At 51.7% G+C, this 19,207-nt stretch overlaps 2 protein-coding genes and 1 long non-coding RNA gene across 7 annotated transcripts; 2 read left to right on the plus strand and 1 right to left on the minus strand.

The window, feature by feature from the left end:
* The first annotated feature begins 320 nt into the window (after positions 1-320).
* FBXL15 (F-box and leucine rich repeat protein 15) lies at positions 321-6,355 on the plus strand. Of its 3 annotated transcripts, none has more exons than XM_074830791.1 (4): positions 321-503; positions 1,501-1,751; positions 2,485-2,987; positions 3,367-6,355. In XM_074830791.1, exons 2-4 carry the CDS (start codon positions 1,569-1,571, stop codon positions 3,554-3,556), a joined length of 876 nt encoding a protein of 291 aa, XP_074686892.1. In that variant the 5' UTR covers positions 321-503; positions 1,501-1,568; the 3' UTR covers positions 3,557-6,355. The 3 variants fall into 3 exon arrangements, with proteins under 3 accessions (XP_074686892.1, XP_074686890.1, XP_074686891.1); XM_074830789.1 differs by lacking the exon at positions 321-503 and adding an exon at positions 562-646; XM_074830790.1 differs by lacking the exon at positions 321-503 and adding an exon at positions 903-1,405.
* CUEDC2 (CUE domain containing 2) lies at positions 5,025-18,805 on the minus strand. 3 transcript variants are annotated; one of them, XM_074830792.1, is made up of 10 exons: positions 18,724-18,805; positions 17,504-17,631; positions 11,860-11,953; positions 10,884-11,027; positions 10,498-10,559; positions 8,921-9,054; positions 7,627-7,797; positions 7,236-7,297; positions 5,557-5,617; positions 5,025-5,171 (listed from the first exon to the last, which is right to left on the minus strand). In XM_074830792.1, the coding sequence occupies exons 3-10, from the start codon at positions 11,931-11,933 to the stop codon at positions 5,025-5,027; spliced, it is 855 nt and encodes a 284-aa protein (XP_074686893.1). In that variant the 5' UTR covers positions 11,934-11,953; positions 17,504-17,631; positions 18,724-18,805. The 3 variants fall into 3 exon arrangements, with proteins under 3 accessions (XP_074686893.1, XP_074686895.1, XP_074686894.1); XM_074830794.1 differs by lacking the exon at positions 7,627-7,797; XM_074830793.1 differs by lacking the exons at positions 17,504-17,631; positions 18,724-18,805 and adding an exon at positions 14,655-15,726.
* Positions 7,734-8,914, plus strand: LOC141925908 (uncharacterized). Its single transcript, XR_012623991.1, has 3 exons — positions 7,734-7,820; positions 8,090-8,413; positions 8,753-8,914. It is a non-coding gene; the product is annotated as an uncharacterized LOC141925908 (long non-coding RNA).
* Positions 18,806-19,207: the final 402 nt, after the last annotated feature.

Below are 19,207 nucleotides of genomic sequence, written 5' to 3' on the forward strand. Positions count from 1 at the left end.
CGCGCCGCGCATGCGCGAGGCCGCCCGCCGGGGCAGGGGCGTGCGCTGGGGACCGGGGAACTGGGGCAGCCGGTGCGCGCCGGGGAACCGGGGCAGCCGCGGGGCGGGAGCAACCGGTGTGCGCTGGGAACTGGGATCGTGGGGAGCTGGGGCGACTGGTGTGCACTAGGGAACCGGCGTGCGCTGGGGAACTGGGATAACTGGGGAACTGGGACTGGTGGTGTGCACGGGGGAGCTGGTGCGCACGGGGAGCTGGTGTACCGGGGCCGGCGTGAGCGCCGCGCCGCTGGGAGCAGCCTGCGGCAGCTGCTGGGGCACTAGGGGGACCTATGACCGCCGGGCCCCGCTGGCCCGCCCGCAGCGCCGGAACCGTTGTCCTCCGCCCGGTGCCCCGGCCTGGCAAGGCCGAGCACTCCCCGCCGCCCCGAGGGCTCCCGTTGTCCGGGGGCTCCCGGCGCCTCGCGGCCGGGCCCCGGTAACCGGCGCGCTGCCGCCGGGGCGAGGTAAGGGGGCGTGGCCGGAGGCGTGGTGGTGGGGCGCGCGCACTTCCGCCCGCCGGCGTGACGTCGCGCCTGGACGCTGGCGTCGGGGGTGGGGAGAGGCGCAGCCGTATGGAGCGGCCGGGGGACCCCCGGCGGGGCGGCAGGTACCGGGCTGCGGGAGGCTGGGGCAGGGCTGCCGCCTCGCTGCGGGGCGTGCAGGCCTCGGCGGGGCTCCCGCGGCCTCCTCGCTGTGGTGGCGGGGCAGCCCGGGAGCCGGGCCCGGCGGCGGCTCTGGGGCCAAGCGGGGCCCCGGGGGGTGACGGGGAAGGAGGAGGAGGAGGAGGAGGAGGAGGAGGAGGAGGAGGAGGAATAGCTGTGGGCGAGGCCCCCCCCCCCCCCCCAGCTGCGGGTTCTGCTGGGGCCGATACTCACTGCGGCCTCCAGCCGCGGCCTGGGGGGCTTGGGGCTGCCGGGACCTCTCTGCACCTTCCTCGGCTCCTGCCCGCCCTTCCCCTCGGCGCCCGAGGCCGCCGTCTCCGCAGCGGCCTCATCTCGGCAGAGATGCTGAGTCCCGCTCCTCGGAGGGAGACCTCTCTGGGGGGAGCCAGCAGCCTTACTGCTCCCCACGGGAAGGAGCAGGTGCTTGCCTTCTCCCCCTTGCAAGGTGCCCGAGTGGCCCGGCACTGGATGCAGGGGGCTAGCTGCCGGGTAGAGTGATGCTTAGATACGAAAGCTAGGCACAGCTACCGTGCGGGTGGTGCGGTAATGCTGCAGCAGTTACTGCTTTGCTGAGGGACAGGGACTCCTTAAGCATGTGGTGGAAAGCCTCACCCGAGCTCTGCTGGAGGGCAGTGCAGGCAGGTGGACTCGGATGCCTGAGCAGTGAACATCCCAGGCTGGGGAGGAGGTGACGCAGGTGGCAGGTGTGTGCCCTGCTGATGGCTAGCCAAGGGGATTTACCCTCTGGCCTGTCGGTGGGAGACGTCGCTGAGTCTTTCTTTCTGGCTGTTCCTCCTAGAGGCACCTGGCAGTAGGTGTGAAGTGACCTAGCCTGGCTCCCACCGTAGCCTGGCTCCCTGGCATCTGATGATGAGTTTGACCCCCTCCAGGGGATGCCTCCTGGACCTGCCCTGGGAAGACATCTTGGTTCCACATATCCTCTGTCATCTGCCACTGCAGCAGCTCCTGAGCCTGCAGAGGGTCAGCAAGTCGTTCCAGTCTCTCATCCAGCTGTACCTGGCCAACATGCGCTGCTTTGACTCAAGCCAGGTATTGGATGGCTCTGAGGCTGGGGGACACACAGGTGGCCTACTGCTCGGGAGCTAACAGGGGAACATCTGACTCTGTGGGGAAAAGAAACCCCCAGCAAGGAGGCTGCTCAGGAGCTTGGGTTAATGGCTTGGGTGTCAGACTGGACAGATGGGCTCAGGGAGGAGAGGCGGTGATTCAGGGCCTAGCAATGCCAGTGTCTTTAGCAAGAGGCCTTGGGAGGAGTGAGCCTGGAAGCTCCACCCAGGCCATTATGGGGCACTGGCTGGCAGAAACACAAGCTGGCTCCAGAGTGGCATGGCCTGTCTGACCTCACGGACGTTGTGCAATAGGGTGGGTCTGACAGGAGATAACTCTGTGCCTGGTCTTCAGGGAGTGCCTGTGCTGGCCCTGGGAGACACTGCCTGGGACTTGGAAAGTCAGGAGTATCTGCTGTTCTGTGAGGACATGGAGTGGTCTAGCAAAGAGTTTTTGGAAAGCAGAGGTGTGGTGTTTCATCATGAGTATATAAATGTGGAAGTGATGATGGGGGAAGGAGAAGCCAGAGCATCTTCTAGCTTGTGGCAGTAGCCCTGGCATGAGGATAGGAGAGCCTCACAGCAGGGTTTGCCCTGGGATGAGGAGAGGGGGTGGCTTTGGTCACCACTGTCACAGGGGGAGAGTATTTGCTGAGATTATTTGGCTGATCTGAAACCCAGGGGGATGTCTTATTCTACCTGGGTTCCCCACACAGATCGGACCTGCCATCCCTCGAGCTGCTTTTGTTAACCTGCTGAAGGACAACGAAGTGCTGCAGCAGCTGGCGCTCCAGAACTGCTCCGACTGGCTGACGGACAGTGAGCTGCTCCCGGTCATTGGGCAGAACCACCACCTGCACCAGATCCAGCTGAAGGGCTGTGCCCAGCTCAGCCGCCACGCGCTGGTGGCCATCTCGCTGAGCTGCCCCAACCTGCGCCGGCTCTCCCTGGCTCACTGCGAGTGGGTGGACAGCCTGTCCCTGCGCAGCCTGGCTGACCACTGCAAGGCGCTGGAGGCTGTGGACCTCACGGCTTGTCGCCAGCTGAAGGACGAGGCCATCTGCTACCTGGTGCAGAAGTGCAGCAGGCTCAAGTCTGTGTCGCTGGCTGTCAATGCCAACGTGGGTGACGTGGCGGTCGAGGAGATTGCCAAGTGCTGCCCTGAGCTGGAGCACCTGGACCTCACAGGATGTCTGCGAGTCAAGAATGACTCCATCAGGTACTGAGCAATGTAAAGGGGAGCCAGGGTGGGGATGGCAGGTGTCTGGGATGGGGAGAGGAAGAGAACCAGAGAGAAAAGTCAGATTTCTTCATGGTGAAAGCAATGAGAGCTCAGTCTGGGGGAGAAGCCACTAGCAGGCCCTTCAGGAGAGGCACTGAGTGCTACTAGCAGCAAATTTCTGGGCATGTTGTGGAGGGTACGTCTGGGATCTCACCGTGTCCCTTGAGTTTCTCTCAGGCCACCAGGGTGCTGCTCCCAAAGGATGGTGCATGTGTGGCACAGTCGTGAGTGCTGGGCTGCTCAGAGTAGAAAAGAGGATGAGTGGTGCAGTTAGGAGTCCAGGCTTGCAACCTGCATGTGGTTTCTTTCTTGGCAGGGTCCTGGCTGAGTACTGTCCCAAGCTGCGCTCTCTGAAGGTGAAGCATTGCCACAACGTGGCCGAGTCCAGCTTGAGCATCCTCCGAAGCCGTGGGGTGGAGTTGGATGTGGAGCCTCCACTGCAGAGGGCTCTTGTTCTCCTGCAGGACGTGGTTGGCTTTGCCCCTTTCATCAACCTCCAGATCTAGAACTGCTGTTGTCGGGGAGGGGGGGACTGACGCAACACTGGGATCCCAGGAGGATGCCGGAACTGGCTGCTGTGGAGACGTGCAGAGGGAGGGGTCGGTCCTGTTGGCGAGGCTGGCCTGAGTGGGGCTCACTCTTTCCTCTGGGGCTGTTTAGCAGCCACTGGGTGTTCGTGAGTGGGTTTTGTTGGTGCCTCGGGGAAAGTAACTCCCTCTGCAGTGGTGTGGAGAGAGCGAGTGACTTGCAGGAACACCATGGTGCTGAACAGGCCTTGGCCAGGCCAGCTAATAGCTAGGATTTGTTATTTGTTGTATTTTAAATCTCTAAGCAGCAGCTGTCCAGAGAGCAGGAGAGTGTTTGATGGGGACTGTCCCCTGGGGTGGGTGTGCAGGGCATGCCAACAGAGCTGTGGAACAAAACAGGCCAGCTGGAGCAGAAAAAAAAAGCTGCCAGCCCTCCTCTTGGGAGAGGGCAGGCCCCTCTGGGCTCTGGGAGGAGGGCAGAGTGAGCCCAGCTCCAGCCCACAGCCACTGGCCAGCCTCGCACCAAAGGGCTGGCATGGCCCCAGCACAGGCAGTGTCTGTCCAGGCCCAAGGCACTGGTTTAGGCTGGTGCAAGATGGGAGTTCTTTTCAGCGGGAACATGCTCCTAACTGCAGTTTCACTGACAGAAAAACACCAAACCTAGCTGTGCTGTCACCGAAAGCAGTTGGTTATTGCCATTTGTTTCTTCCAGCTTTTGACTTAACATTTCAGTAGCGCCCAGGCCTGCTACTATATCCTGCTCTGTGTTGTGTAGCAGGAGCTTTGGCACTCAGCAGTGGTGAGAAATGGGAGGACCCCTGGCCATGCTGTCGGCTGGTGTTTACGGAGTGCTGCAGGTTGTGTTGGCAGGGAGAGCCTAGCTCTGGTGCGGAGTTCAGCCTCAGCCCTTGTATCCACTAGGTGGTTAACCAAACAGCAGCCACATCTTGTGGTGAATGTGATGAAGTAAGTAATTAGGGGAAGAGAGGATGATCCTGCTCCTATCTTTGGCCCCAGGAGGGATTGGAGGCAGTGTCTCTAAAGCATGTGCACACTCTGGCTCAACTACACACCAACTCACATCATCTTTATTAACACTGGCACTCAGTTTAAAGCAACAGTGCACACAGACTTGTAAAAAGCTTGCTGCAAAAAGCACAAGCCACATCTTGGATCTAAAAATGTCCCATGCAAGGAATAGCAGAGAATGCCCAGGCCCTGAAGAGCCACTGCAGTGTGCCCCTGGGGGCAGAGGGACAGCTACACAAGGAGAGAAGTCTTCTCCTTGTCAACTGGGTTAGTTGAGGAAGCTGAAAGCAGTGTCCTGGCTCCCAGGTTAGTTCCAGTTAGTGGCAGGTGGAGGAGTCCCCTCATCCTTAGTGCCACATGTCTGTCCTGCCATGCCTGGCCGGTGAGCTGGAGGCTGAAGAGCAGGAGGACCTGGATGTCAATGGAACTTGTACTTTCTGGCTGGTTTGAGGCTGATGTAGGTTCTCTTCATCTCCTCGCTCTCAGGTTTCTTAATGTCTTTGTACCTCTCTCCCTTTGTACTCACCACCTGGTTATCGATATAGCGGATCAACTTCTTGGGAGCCTGGAAAGACATCAACACCAAGTGAATAGACAGCCACACTGCTAGGGAAGAGGAAGCAACAAGCAGCAGCAGAGCTGTGCTCTGGCGGGGTGGGTGCAGGAAGACTGGGATGAGCTGCTCTACCCATCCTTTGTGTTGGGAATCTTGGCCAAAACTGGGAAGGAAGCTGCCTGATGGGGGGAAGCAGGAGCCAGGCTAGTCAGGAATGGTAGGAACTGACAGACCCTGCAGCACCTTAGCTAAGCTGATCTCCCCTTTTTGCTGACTAGCGGGCTCTATGAGTGTTTCTGCCTTTGGCCTGCCCCATTGCTTTTTGGACTCGCAGCCTGATTTTTTTAGCCAAAGGACATTCCAACTGCTGGTGAGCTGGGACTGCTGCTCTTACCTCTTTGGGTGGAGCTGGCCGATGTGTTTTCTGATCGTCTGCACTATCCACCATCATGTATCTGAAAGACAAGAAGCACTTAGTGAACCCTGTAACATGCCTGGGGCTATTCACAGCCTATGTCCTTTCTCCTGTGGCTGGTTTGTGGCTGTGCAATGTGTCCTACTTGCCTAGATTGCAGCTAGGAGCACTTAACGTTCCCCTCCGGATGAAATGGGCAAGAGGTGTGTCATCCTTCTGGTGAGAACCCAGCAGGATTCTCCTGAAGTAGCATCCTTGGCTGTATGTGAAGGGAATTGAGAACTCAGGCTGAGGATGCCAGTAGGCCCTGCAGAACTGAGAGAGGTGCTGAGGTCTGGTGTGCTCTGCCTTCGGGGCAGCTTTGCTCCTTCTCAGCCCAAGTGATAGCAGCCAAGGTGAGATTACAGGACCAAGCTGGCTGCTTCTGCCCTGAAGAGATGGTGTTCCTTTCACACTCCACCTACTACTTGACTACAAAACAGGTCTGTGCTGGAAGCGACTTCATAGAAGCATCACCTCACTCCCTATGTGACTGAAACATCAGGGCCCAAGCATTTACTTGCTGTACTGCTGAGTTACTACTCTTGAGACTTTGGTGCTAGTTTAGCAGGTGGGCAGCGCAGCTGACCATGACTTCTCCCTCAGTAGTTAGTATAGTTGCTCCTGTGTATCTTCAGCTATGGTGATCTGCTCTCTGTACCTGTGCTTGAGTGATGTTTAAAGTACAGGATGTTGCCAAAATGTCATTAAAGTGAAGCTCCCAGAAACATAACTAGCAGCTGGTGCTTTTTTGTTCCCTTACACGTCACCCTGAAACAAGTCTGCACAGCAGACAGGCAAGGACAGCAATTGCTAATTCTACCTGGATGCCATTCTGCCTTGCTTTATTGTTCCCTAGCCCACTGACTTGTTTATTCTGCCACTGGGGAGGATGTAAAGTGGTGGAAAAGATGTGGCTGGATAGACATGTGGAATCTGCATGCCCACAGGAAGATACTCATGAAAGCTGAGATCTTAAAGCAGATTGATGAAACCACAGTGTGGCTTCTCCTATTGAGAATTAAATGCTTTTGGAAATGAATAAAGGTAAACCAATCTAAATCTACTTTCATTCCCAAAGAAGTCCATAGGGGCAGTTTAGAGAGGTTTCTTTAAATGCATTGAATTCACACCTTCAGCAACTGAGATTTAATCTTCCCAGTGTTGCTGTACAGGCAGTCTCTTAAAGATATCTTTAGCCTTGTTTGGACTGTCTCCAAGGATGGAGGTATGAATGAGTTGCTGTACTTCTACAAGTCACCATGTGTTTGTTACCTGAGCTGCAGCACGATGTTTGTGCCTTTAACCGGGACCTCAGCTGACAGTACTGTGATTTACACTGTGTCTGCAGGAGGCTGAAACTTCACGTGCAGCCGGCGCTGTGACCCAGCTGGTGCAGGTAACCTGTTTCTGTGCCAGAGCTCTAAAACAAACCCAAGCCTGTGTTGTTTTCCCACCTGATTATTGTATTTGTGCTTAGATGTGTTCAGCTACACCCAAATCAGCTTCACAGCATCCTTACTAAGCATTGTACTTTATAGTTCTTTATAGACCACATTGCCCGCAACAAATGAAGTGGCAGTTTCAGAATAAGGGGTTCTTTGCTGCTGGGTACTTACTTCTGTAGGATAACCTGTTTTAGTTCCTCGTGGTTGGGTGCTCTGCGGGGCCGTGCCAGTTCCTGGGAGGAGACAAGGCAGGTGTGTGAGTAGCAGAACATGTGGGGTGTACAGCTACCCCCCTACTAGCTTGGTGACCCCAGCTGCTGGCGGAGCACTCCAGCCCCTGTGGGAAGGGGGGTGCCAGCCACAGCTCTGCTGGGGGCACAGCCTGTAGTCAGAGAGTCAAGGGAGGGAGAGGGGCTGTTGTTCTGGGTGATCCTCCTGGCTCACTGTGTGGAAAGTTCCTGCGGCCAAAGCCTCTGCTTGCAGCAGACAGCTGGGACATTTGTATGTCCCTGAGCTCTGCCCTGCTCCTTGGCCTGCTGGCACCCAGCTCAGAATGCGGTACCTTCACACTCACACCTGCTGGACCAATTTCCACCTTCTCCTCCACAATTAACTGCACTGCCTCCTCCAAGTTCCCCAAGGCCATGGCAAGTGCTTTCTCTGCCTGGCTCATGGTACAGGCCGGGAACATCTCCAGTAGCAGCTCCACCCCATCCTTCAGGTCATCGCCTTCCTAGTTGGAGCAAGAGACAAGAGGTAAGTTGGGGATACAGCGAGGAGAGGGCTATTGAAAAGGGCCTCTCTGGTTTTGCACTGTCAGGAAATGCAGCTTGCCCTTAGCTGAGAGCTCTCTCTCTCCTTACAAGAGTGACTAAATCCCATTCCTGAAGCTAACAGGGGATTGTATCTTTGCAAGGACAAAGCATCACTCTTCCTTCATCTCCTCCCCCTGTATTTCAGCTTTCTTTAAAGTAGGGCTGCTGTGAACTCGTTCATCGGTGTGGCTGTGCTATGTGTCTCCTTAGGAGCTGGACACCGTGGTGCGAATGCCTGAACTCCTGCTCACCTTCTGAAGTTATGTGTGCTTTATCAGAAAGGGATGGGACTGCTAAACAGCGACCTGCGGCTACATCAGAACGAAGCGCAGCAGCGCCATTTGCTAGAAGGCTGTTGACACAGAATGACTGCGCTGCAGAGCAGGAAGAGATCAGTACTGGAGAAACAGCAAGCAGAGCGTGGGGGAAGGAAGGGAGATCGGCCAGGTGCTGCAATGCCTGTAGCATGGGTCATGCTGAATGGTGCCGCAGGATCAGGACTGCTGGGTCAATGACTCAGTGCTGTATAGCTCAGTAAGTGCACAGCATGGAAGGTCACTGAGGGTGGGACAGGCTTCTTCAGGACTTACACCCAGACATGACTGCTTCCTGTGCAGATATTGCGTGATAGCTGGGGAGAAATGGTGATCCAGCTCAAACTGTGAAGGGAGGTTAGGGGAACAGGGTGAAGTGGGGTGGAGCCTGGCTAGTGCCGCAGAGGTGTCCCCACAGTGCTGCTGTGGGATCTCTGAGGGCGCTGGGACAGGCTCTCAACCATCGCTCTGGCTCATCCTGTGGCTGGAAAGGATGAGCCAGAGTGATGGCTCATACTCTTCTGTCAGCACATAATTTTCTTTTTCCACTTACTGACAGATTCTTGCTCAGGCCATACAATGGAGAAGATCACAGATGCCAGTGATGCTGTGTCACAGCCTATGCTGTGCTTCCTTCCAGAGCCAGAAAATGCCCTCAGGTGATGCTGGTAGCCTAGTGCTGGGTGACTGTCCCCAGTGCTCCTGCTCTTCTGCGGGGTGCTCATACCTGGGCCCCGGCTCCGTCTGTTGGAGTGCACAGCCTTTCCCCGTTGCAGGCTCCAGCTCCAGGCTCCTGGCCCTTGGTCAGGTCTTCAGAGGGTGCTTCACTCCCACTTCCCACAGTCTTTTGGCTAGGTTTTTCTTAAAGACATAGTGATATCTCCTGAGGAACAGTCCCACTAAAGGTAGAGCTCTGTGTTTTCTGTTGGCACCAGATTGCTAGCGCATTGTGTGCCAAAGCAAATCCCTTCTTAAGTGACAAGACTGGGAAGCACTACTGTTCCTCCTGCCCTCAGTGGGGACAGCAGCAGCTCTCCTTACACTGACCTGCAGGAAAGCAGTGCTAGTGCACGCTGGAGTGCCCAAGTGCTGCATTTCCAGGCCTTACTGCGTGGGCTGCTTGTGTATTCAATTCTACCTGTCAATTCTCGGCCCTTTAGCACTTAGACTGTGGATACTTACAGTATTTTTGTTACATTTCTAAGAATTCCCTGGTGTTTGCTCTAACTTTGAACTAAGGTGTGGTTTTGATTTTAAATATGGGAATACACTCTGGTAGTCCCCAGGCTGTATGTGAGCCAGCACATCCTGTGCTCAAGTTACTCTGATGCATCTCTCTTTACAGGCTCTTTTTGTGTCACTGTAAGTAGTATCATTTCACCTCTGTTCTGTCCTCTCTAAAACTGGCATGGTGCTGTTCTTCCACATTCTGGCTACATCAGGATCCTCAAAGCATAGGATGCAGGGGACCAAAGCAGAGCAGTAGATTTTGTCAAGGTCAAGAAAGCAGCAAGTAAGATAAGAAAGGACTGTCTGTTCTAGACTCTGTAGCCTTCTGGCAAGACACCAGTGATGTTGCTAGATAAGCAAAACCCAGACTGGTGTGTCCTGAAAAGTTTAATACCCAGGCACTTCACCTGTCTGTCCTTTAGTGGGAAATACCTTTGGGGCTGATTAATACAGCAGACCTGCTGATCTGTGAATATTGAGGTTAGAAAGGGCCATTGGGATAGTGTAGTCTTCTCCAGTCCTGCACAGTGGAGGCCAGAGCACTTGCTGCTGATTTTGCATCTGTGCCAGGGTTCATGGGTGAATGCGAAGTGAGCTTTGAGGATGCTCAAAGTCTAGAGGTGATACACATAATCAGGTGGATTCTCTATTTGATGATGCGCCTGACATGGGCTGCCCAGTGGTAGTGTCACTTAGGGAGATGGCTATCAAGAGGCAGGCAGAAATCCTCACTTTCAGAATTCATCTACAGTAGAATTTCAACAAGCAGCCCTGTATATGCTATTTCTTCCTTATTACTTTGGATCTGATCTCAACAGAGGTGTTTGGAGATCTGATCAAGTGTTTTCCACCCCAGTATGTCTTGGACAGTATTCCATATGACTCAAACCTCCCATGTGTTGATATCAAAAACCCAACTGAACATTAAAAAAAAATAGTCAATCAATTCAGGCTACCTTATGAGATCCTGAGGCAAACAAGATTGTATTTTATCCTGTGGTATTGCTTAACTCCAAACACTAAGACTGAAAATGTGAAGAATATACCCTCTTGTGCTGAAATTGTCTAACTCACCTTTGTTGCGAGCCTCACCAAGCCTTTCTGAGAGGGAGAACATCATTTCACAAACATCCCCACTGCAAGACAGAAGCTGTATAATTAGTGTGAGGAATAAAACCAGTAGCCTGTCCTACTTGGCTGCCTCTCTATAGAAAGAGAATGCTTGATGGGAAGCCCAGTAAAATAAACTGGTATTTCAGATGGCCAAGGACCTCTTTGCAAACTACACTGGGATTAGCATCTGTGTATTCAAACTGACTGACTTAATCATAATGACACATGTCTGGTACTAATACATCTTCAACTGGGTATAACAAAATAATTTATTTATGGTACTGAGGGGCTTTGATCCAGGCCCCCAGTGCATGACATGCACATACAAAGCAGTAACATTCACATACCTGTGGATTTCTGCAAAACCAGGGATATACGCCTCCATCATTTCCACAAAGGTGTCCATGTCAAAAGTCTCCTCAGAGGACTCTGGTGAGCCCAGCTCTTCCAGGACACCAGTGATGTAAGAGAAGAAAACATCATCCATCCCACTGGAGACAGAGAGAACATAGGACATGGCAGTAGGGTCAACAGGCCCATTTTTCTCTCTCTTTCTCTCCACCCTCTTTCCCCCTAACCTTGTGTCTTTCCACTAGAAGAGCAGAAGGACCTATGTGGACTGTATCTTATGGGCAGATCCCACCAGTAAAGCCAGGTAGCAGGTGGTCAGTGGTTGAGTGGGAAGTATTTACAGATAAAATAACTGCATGCCTTCCTGCTTCCTGGCCAGCACTGAATGAAAGCCCCAGTGTGTGCCCAAAGGCTGTGCCCCTGTAGGTGCTTCAGCTCAGCTGATCAAAATATTCCAAGTGCTCAAACCCTGACTTTTCTATGCTGGTTGGTATTTCAGGTGAGGGCATCATATTCTGTCAAGCTGCAATTTCTATGGGATGCAGTGTTCTCTGCTTGCTGCTTTCCACACTTGTGTCACTGCTGCCACTGGCTGCAAAACCAGCCACTGTGTTCCAGCCTCAAGGCAGAGTTCATAAAAGGGAGAGCCCTGACATAGCATTACGTGGCTCAGAAAGCCCTTTGGGAGCACTGTGGAATGAAGGGAATCCCATATTCTAACGTGTATTACTGGACAGGAAATTAATCATCTTGGCTGTCAAAGAAATGACATTGTTAGATTGCAATGCTAAACAATAGTTTTTGAAGCATTCCCATCAGAGCCTGTGTAAATTACCTGCATCCTGGATCTGACTTAAGGAAAAGCAACACGAAGCACAGGAAAGCTACAGAGTTCAGTATAATGTGTAGAGGGACAATTAATGCAGAGTTCAAGCTAGAACAATGATACTGGATCTTCCTATCTCAACATACCTGAGGTCTGCTGCAGGGATGTGGGACTGGATGAAGCGTGTCAGTGTGTCTCGAATGATTCTTTCAAGCTCCATGTCTCTCTAAACCTTTTTCTCTAAAAAAGAGGAGGAAAAATGTAATTTCAAGGACAAGAAGTAGATCAAAATGTCAACAAGATCAAAAGGTAGGCATGGTATAGGCAAGTGTGCTCTTCCCATCAGAACAATTCAAACTCCTCCAGTATGTCTTGTCATCCCTGGGTAACAGTAGGCACAGATATCCACAAAAAGCAGCAGTATGAGGATCCACTGGAACTACCAGCCCAAAGCAGCCCATTATCCTAGGCCTCTCCCGCTCGTGTTGATACTGGCAGTATGCAGCTGTACTGTACATTTAAAATGTCCCTTCCAGGAAGCAACACTGGAAATGCAGATGTGTCCAACTGCAGGACCTGAGAGACACCTTCTGAGCTGGAATGCTCTGCTGTCTGGCGAGGAAGCAGTGGATAGTGGGTCTGCATGCTCAGTGCAGAAAGGGGTGGACCTTCCAGCTAAGAGCGTTTGCAGTGATGCTTGGACTCAGGAGCGAGTGGGAGGAAGGGTAATGTCTCCTAAAGAACAGACAACCTAGAGCGTATTTTACAGGGAAATACCAAGCAGGGCACAGACAACTAGTCTGCCAGCCAAAATATCAAAGGTCTTCAGGTCAGGCACAGACTGCCAGTGGAATCCTGCCCAAACAGGAGCCCGTTGTTGTGCTCGGTAAATGAGCCATTCTGCAGTTGATGCAGCTGCAACAAGGGGCGCTTGATAACCCAAAACTCAGGGGAGTTCTAAGAATCACAGAGCTCCTACAGAAGCAATGGCAGAGGGAGGCTGCCCATAGCCCTCCCTCAGCTGTCAGTACTGGTCCTGGACTGAATTGGGTGGAGAAAAGCCGTTCCTTAACCATTCCTTCCCCCTGGGGTCTACAAAGCTGCTGGGTGGACAAACTCCTGGTGTAAGCACAGAGCTGATCCAAGGAAGGAAACTAGACCTGTGTATAGAGAAACCGATGTGGTCATTGGCCAGAGAGCTTCCAAAGGTCATCATGCTCCCACCAGTGCAGCTCCCTCATTCCAACCACACCAGGACCTGACCAGGTCTGTCTGACACAGAACTCACAGAGCAGCTGCGCGGGTTGTTGAGAGACAATTCCTCTGTTCCCCAAAAGGTTTGGTATTTCCCGAGATGAGACTTTCAGAGCTAGCAGGATATAAACAAAACCACCTCACAGCACGCAGCACTGCTCTTGCAGGACCTGGAGAGAACCAAAGCCCAGCAGCCTGTTGGTAGGTCCATCTGCGGCCTCGAGGCCCATCCATGCTCTGCGCTGTGTTTGGCCACCCCTGCAGGTGCCAAGAACACATATGCACTCCTCCGTGGCTGGCCAGAGGAGCACACCCAAGTCAGTCAGACCTGCCTCTGGCTGTGGTCACTCTATAGGCTCTAGGGACCTATGTCACCTCTGAGGCTCTAGGGATTTGACTCTCAATATTGAGGGAGAAAGCTGTGACACAGGCTTATGCAAAAGTGCCCTGCTGGGTACATGGCATCCCACATTGCATCTCCCTGCAGTGATTCCCCACCAAATATTCCCACTCTGCGCTCTTCTGCTCTTCAGGGATTTGAACAAACACAGCTTTTGCTACCTGAAGGACCATCTCTTACTGAATCCCTGTGTTAGTGCCATTCCCTTGGGGCAGTAGGGAGACAAATATGGAAAGAACCTCACAGCAGCAGGACATGAACAGTGAGACATACTCATATAGAAATCAATGTGTTCAAAGTTAAACACAAAAGCCATATAATCACCTACACTTTCCTGCAGCTACCACTGATCTGGAGCCAGTAACTAAAAAAGAAAACAAACCTTTACAAGTGTCTCTCACTTGGGGAAAATGAACAATGAGTTAAAAATGCCATACCACTATATGACCAACATACATGTATTCAAACACAGCACATGCAGAAACAGACAGAGGAAGGCATCATCGGAAAGGATTATTTGTTTGCTGTTTCTGTCTTAAGGTAAAAAATTTCTTTGCTTCCTGTAATCTCAATTAGAAAAATCCCATTTCACAGAATTAGAGGAAAAGAAGAGTCCAAACTTTTTCAGGTAGGAGCTCTTGACGCAAACACCCAAAGTGAGCTCCTGAGCTGCTTTTATTTTTCAGCCTCACAAGGATCCTTTGTTTGCATTTTTCTCACTTTTGCAGATGTCATGGCCTGCAAGCGTGGAAGCTGGCTGCTAGAACAACCATGTGTAAAAATACCTTCCTGCTGCCCATTTGTTGTTTCTGTGTGTTTTGTGTGTTCTCCAGTGGTGTGACAGAACCAAGTTTATCTTTGTCATCTTTGCAACATACCCAGAAAAAAAGGTGACCTTTGTTCTATCCTTCTCAGACATCAAAAAGCCAATTATAAGATTCTGAATCTCTACCGGCAAGAATACTGTCCTAAGCAGCATGTTTTCCCCCCATTTTAAGCTGAATCTGCAAATGCTGGCAACTAGCAAGCCCCCTGAACTTGCAAGTACAAGAAAGGTAATTTTATTTTTTACAGAAATCAGCAATGGGATATCAACATAGAGCAGTCCGAATGTTCTTACTACACTCACTACTAACAAGAAGAATGCTTATTTCCTTCTTGCTCTGTATTCATGACATCCTGGGAACTGGAAGTCTAAAAGATTTTGTCCGTTTCCATGAAACAGGCCAAAATTCTCTAAGAGATAACTGTATAGTAACCAATAACATTTCCTGACAACCCAATTACCTGAACAACAGAGCACAATTCACCATGTCAAAGGCACTTTTGTGAGGTCCATAAATTAGCTGTTGGTAATTTATTCTGATCAATAGAACAGGCAAAGTCACTCATCTCCTTAATCAAAGGCACTTTCAGGCAAGTGTCAGACTGGGACAAGAGAAACACAGAAAAAAGATAATTCAGCAACAGGAGTATTGCAGCTACAGCCAGTCGCTAACTGGTCTTGAATCCATTCCCCAACCTCTGACAACCACCAAGAAACACTGGTGTGAAGTGTTTGAAAATACTCAGGTGTTTTCCTGTGGAGTTACCATGCCGTATCTGAACAAAAGCTATTTCCTTGTGTCTATGAGAGGAAAGAAGGCAGCAGGTTTTAACCATTGGGTACAAATTCTCTCTGGCATCTCAGACAAATCCACCCACCAGCACACCGGGATTTAAGGTTTACATCCAGAGAAGGCAAGCTGCCACCTTTACCCTATCTTTGAAGAAAGGAAACCCTTTAAATGACAAAAGCACAGTCTTACACTGAAGGATAGAAAAGAGCTAGGTGATCAAGTATTTCTTCAAAGGTCAGCCATTGCCCTTTCACCTGAAGAACCCATCTCTGCTCCTATAAAACCAGAGGCACCAAGAGACAAATGCACTTGCATTTGGTCATTTATTGCCATGGGGGAGAGATTTTATTCCCCAGTAAATAGTCCTCACAAAACTTAACATCTGGGAGATCTGTAGTACACAACGGTCTTAGCCAAATGAGGCTTGTGGAAGACAAGTCTTGAAGGTCCTCTAGCTTTTCAGATTTGGTGGGTATTTTCTTGAAATAGAGGGAGCTGATTAAAAACCTATGTACAAACATTATAAAATGGATTCTTCAAGGAATAAACTGATGTTGCTGCATATTCCTCCCCAAACAGCAAAGTTTAAAATTATGTAACCCAGGACACCAAAACACCTTATGCATCTTACCTTCAAATGCCACATTTTTTCTAGTGGTGACCTGCAATAGTTAAGGGGGAGATTTACTAGAAGGACTTATCCTATCTGCAGGTTTGTGGAGGAGTGATTTATAATGCACAGAACGATCTAAAACCCAAAGGCAGGAGAAATCACTCTCCTGAGAGCTCAATTTTACTGAAAAGGTGTTAGCATCGTTTTAAACTTCCAGCCATAAAGGCAACGTGGATTTTAAGAGCACTTCGGTAGTTGTCAGCCAGTTCAAACATATCTATGAAAGTCCTTCTACATCTCTTTCATTATAATGTGAGCTCTGCTTAACAAGTTGCACAGAATCTCTTTTTTAAAACATATGGTCAAGAAATGGTATTGCTATTGCTCTGCCCTCAGCTACAGCCTCACAGTTTTGCACTGTGAGAACAAAAGACCTTCAACCCTTGGAAATTCCTGACACTTTTCAGACAGTCTTTAAACACTGGGGTTTATTATTAAAGAGTGAGCAGCAGAGCACTGTATGGAATCTCATTAAGACAGGCTTGGTTTGAAATATCAGGAGTGTCTACTTGATTCGCATAATATTGCATGGCATACGTATTTCCTCACCTCAGGCAAAGTGGTATCAGTTCTCAAAATGTGAATGTGAAAATCATTCATTTTCTGTACTAGATACTTTGGCCAGCAGCTCAACAGCTTGCCACCCTACTGTCTGTCCTGAGAACCTTGTAATCTCCATCACCCTTGCATTTTCCTTCCTAACATGTCATTGTCTAATTTGTTGTTTTTTTTTTTTTTTTGTAAAACAGCTGCAGAAATAATAACCCTCTAAAAATACCATTATCCTTGTGGCATCTGAAATATCTACTTATGCTATATTTAAGAAAATTTGGCTTCTTTTTGTACAATTCATATGAATCTGCCTTCCTTAAAAACAAAATGGTGAAAATCTGAAATGTTTGCATACAGCTAGATCATTTCCGGAGGCTCTTTCAACTCAAATTTCAGTAATCATTCTCAAATGGTCAATGTGATGGGACGGGAATGATTGATTGTGCCTTGGACTTTATATTAACAAGACAGACTGGAGAGCAATGTAGGAAAATGTTTCTGAGGTAAGAGGAACTGCCATTCAGATGTATATCAACTTTTATGAGATCATAAATTTGCCTACCAATGACTTGAGGTTTCTGCAAATGGAAGGAGATGGGTGATGTTTCTCAGAACAGGTTAGAGAAAGTTTCTCTAGTGAATCTGACCTAGCTGAGGGATTGATTAAAACACCTTGAGAAGGTTTCTTCAGCTCAAGTTTCAGTAATTCATTAGTAAGTAATGGGACATGGATGGTTCACTGTGCTCTCTCTGAAAACTTGTTATGAGAAAGCACAGAGCACGTCTCATGCAGCTCTGTGTGCGTGTGTGCCTGTGCTTGGAGAAGTGCGTATCCCTGGGATATAAGGAGCTCTCAGTGTAGCCTGTGACATACAGCCTCAGAGGAAATGTCTCAAAAGCCAGATCTGCAGGACAGAGAGCAAGCTGTGGCTATACTCCACTGAACTACACCTCCTGAAAATTTGCTGGCTTGAAAGAAAACTTTCCAGACTGACTAACACCTTACAGACATAATTTCAGTGCTCCCATTTTTTGTTTTGCTGCTAAAGAAGTCCCTGAAAGGACTTTCACGGTGTGGTTGCTATGGGAAAGCAAGCTGAGGTCATTGTGCACGTTAACACAATTAACTGCTTAATGCTCTCACATTAAAATAAGGCTTCTGTTAATAACTTAGTCCCACTAAATTACAGTAATAGAAGATAGTAATACCAGCAGCCAGACTCTTCCCTGCCCCCCAGATCTATGCTGGACAGCTGCACTTGGGTGGTGCTCTGCTGACTCGGGGCCCTTACCTGAGCAGAAGTGTTGTCCGTGCAAGGACCTTGACTTACAGCTGGTGTTTACAAAGTCACGTCAGTGCCTGCAGAACGGTTGATGGTCCACCCTACGGCTGCTTGGCCCAAGCCATGAATGAGGAGTCCTTTATGGGAAAGGAAAGCTGAATTAGCTAGAGTGGAACCACAACAGAATCACTCTCTGTATATTGGTGTCTTTATGCTTTATGTCACTTGTGACTGTTTCCCCTACTACAAAGAGTACAGCTTTACCCTTCGGAATAAAAAGTACTATGTGAAAAGCTAACTTGGATGTGAGAATAGCATACTTGTCAGCCTTCAAATTCACTGCCCCTGTAGGATTTTTCAACATTTACAATTTCTGTAGCAAGGCCTCTGAACATCACTGACATATTCCAAATGCACTGGTGGCCTCATTGCCTCTGTGAAGCAGAACTTGTTTCTGGTGGCTTTAATGAGACACACCAGAAAGCTAGCGTGGGGTTTCCCTGCTGCTGCTTCTGTGTGCTTCTGGCACATCGCCACGGCCAAGGCACCACCGAGTCCCACGCTGGGTCAGTGGCTGGTGTTTGTCTTGAGCTGTAATATCACACCTAACTATTGGCTGAGCAACTGTGGGGTGTTATTTATTTTCGCCGTGTCTCTTCCCCCTCACTAGGAGACAAGAATTATCTCAGGGGAAGCTTGACAGAATTTGGCAACAGGGCGCCCAAAACAGACCGTGAGCGGCCCGAGCCGCACCCCAACGCTGTGCCCGTTCTGCGCCCCTTACTCCTCCCTGCGGCTCCATTCCCGCGCTACCGGCGAACCGCCTCTCCTCCCGCCGCGGCCGGCTGCGCCGTTGCAGTGCCCAGCCCTCGGCCTGCGGACGCCCCCGCCGCCCGGCCCCTCTCCCCGGGCAGCGGCCGGCTCCCCGCACCGGCCGCGTCGCGGACCCCGGCATTAAGCCGAACACCCGCATTTCTCGGTCTCCCGCGTTCCCCGAGGCACCCCGCGGGGACACCGGCCGCGGCGGTGCCAGGGGGCTGCGGGCTGGCTCCTCGCAGTCCGCCGGCAGCGGCGCCCCGGAGGCGGGCCCAGACCCTGGCAGGGGCTCCCCGGGTCCCGTCCCGCCGCCCCTCCGCCCGGGGTCACCTTCGACCCGGGCCCCGCCGAGGGAGGGGACGGGCGCACGCCGCCGCGGCCGGCAGCGGTGGTAGGGTGAGGGCAAGGGTCACCTGATCGCCCGCGCGCCCCCGCCGCGGCCTCGCTCCCTCCCGGCGCAGGTCCCGCGCGGCCCGGTTGAAAGCGTCACGTGGCCGCGCCCGCCGCCAGTCATAGAGGCGAGCGCGGGAGGGTAGAGCGGCTTCGTGCTGGCACGCTCCCCGCGCCGCCATCTTGGTTGTGGGCAGGAGCCCCGAGGTGGCTTCTCCTCACCGCCGTGCTCGGCGCCCCCGAGCCGCCCGCCGCGGAGGTCTGGGGAGCCGCCGCGTCTCCCGAGCGCCGGTGGGCCCCGGGGAGCCCCTGCCAGGGTCTGGGCAGGGCCCCAAGGCAGGCGGGGCATGGGGCAGCACCTGGGGTGAAGTCAGGGAGGAAGGAAAACGCTTTGCACAGGGTGGCAGCCGTGAGCACGCCCAGGCCTTGGTGGTACAGAAGTGTCTCTGTGAGGCCTGGAAACAGGCCGTGCTTTGCGTAGTCGCCCTGATAAACGGCAAGTGAAAT

Source organism: Strix aluco, chromosome 7 (genome assembly GCF_031877795.1).
Source record: "Strix aluco isolate bStrAlu1 chromosome 7, bStrAlu1.hap1, whole genome shotgun sequence".
Taxonomy (NCBI): Eukaryota; Metazoa; Chordata; class Aves; order Strigiformes; family Strigidae; genus Strix; species Strix aluco.

Bases quoted from the DNA above. Each gene is read 5' to 3' on its own strand.
- FBXL15 (XM_074830791.1), top strand. From the start codon at position 1,569: ATGATGAGTTTGACCCCCTCCAGGGGATGCCTCCTGGACCTGCCCTGG. The intron at 1,752-2,484 runs GTATTGGATGGC...TTCCCCACACAG, and splicing joins GCTGCTTTGACTCAAGCCAG to ATCGGACCTGCCATCCCTCG. The intron at 2,988-3,366 runs GTACTGAGCAAT...CTTTCTTGGCAG, and splicing joins GTCAAGAATGACTCCATCAG to GGTCCTGGCTGAGTACTGTC.
- CUEDC2 (XM_074830792.1), bottom strand. From the start codon at position 11,933: ATGGAGCTTGAAAGAATCATTCGAGACACACTGACACGCTTCATCCAG. The intron at 11,028-11,859 runs GTATGTTGAGAT...CTCTGTCTCCAG, and splicing joins ATCCCTGCAGCAGACCTCAG to TGGGATGGATGATGTTTTCT. The intron at 7,798-8,920 runs GTATGAGCACCC...TGCTCCAACTAG, and splicing joins CAGACGGAGCCGGGGCCCAG to GAAGGCGATGACCTGAAGGA.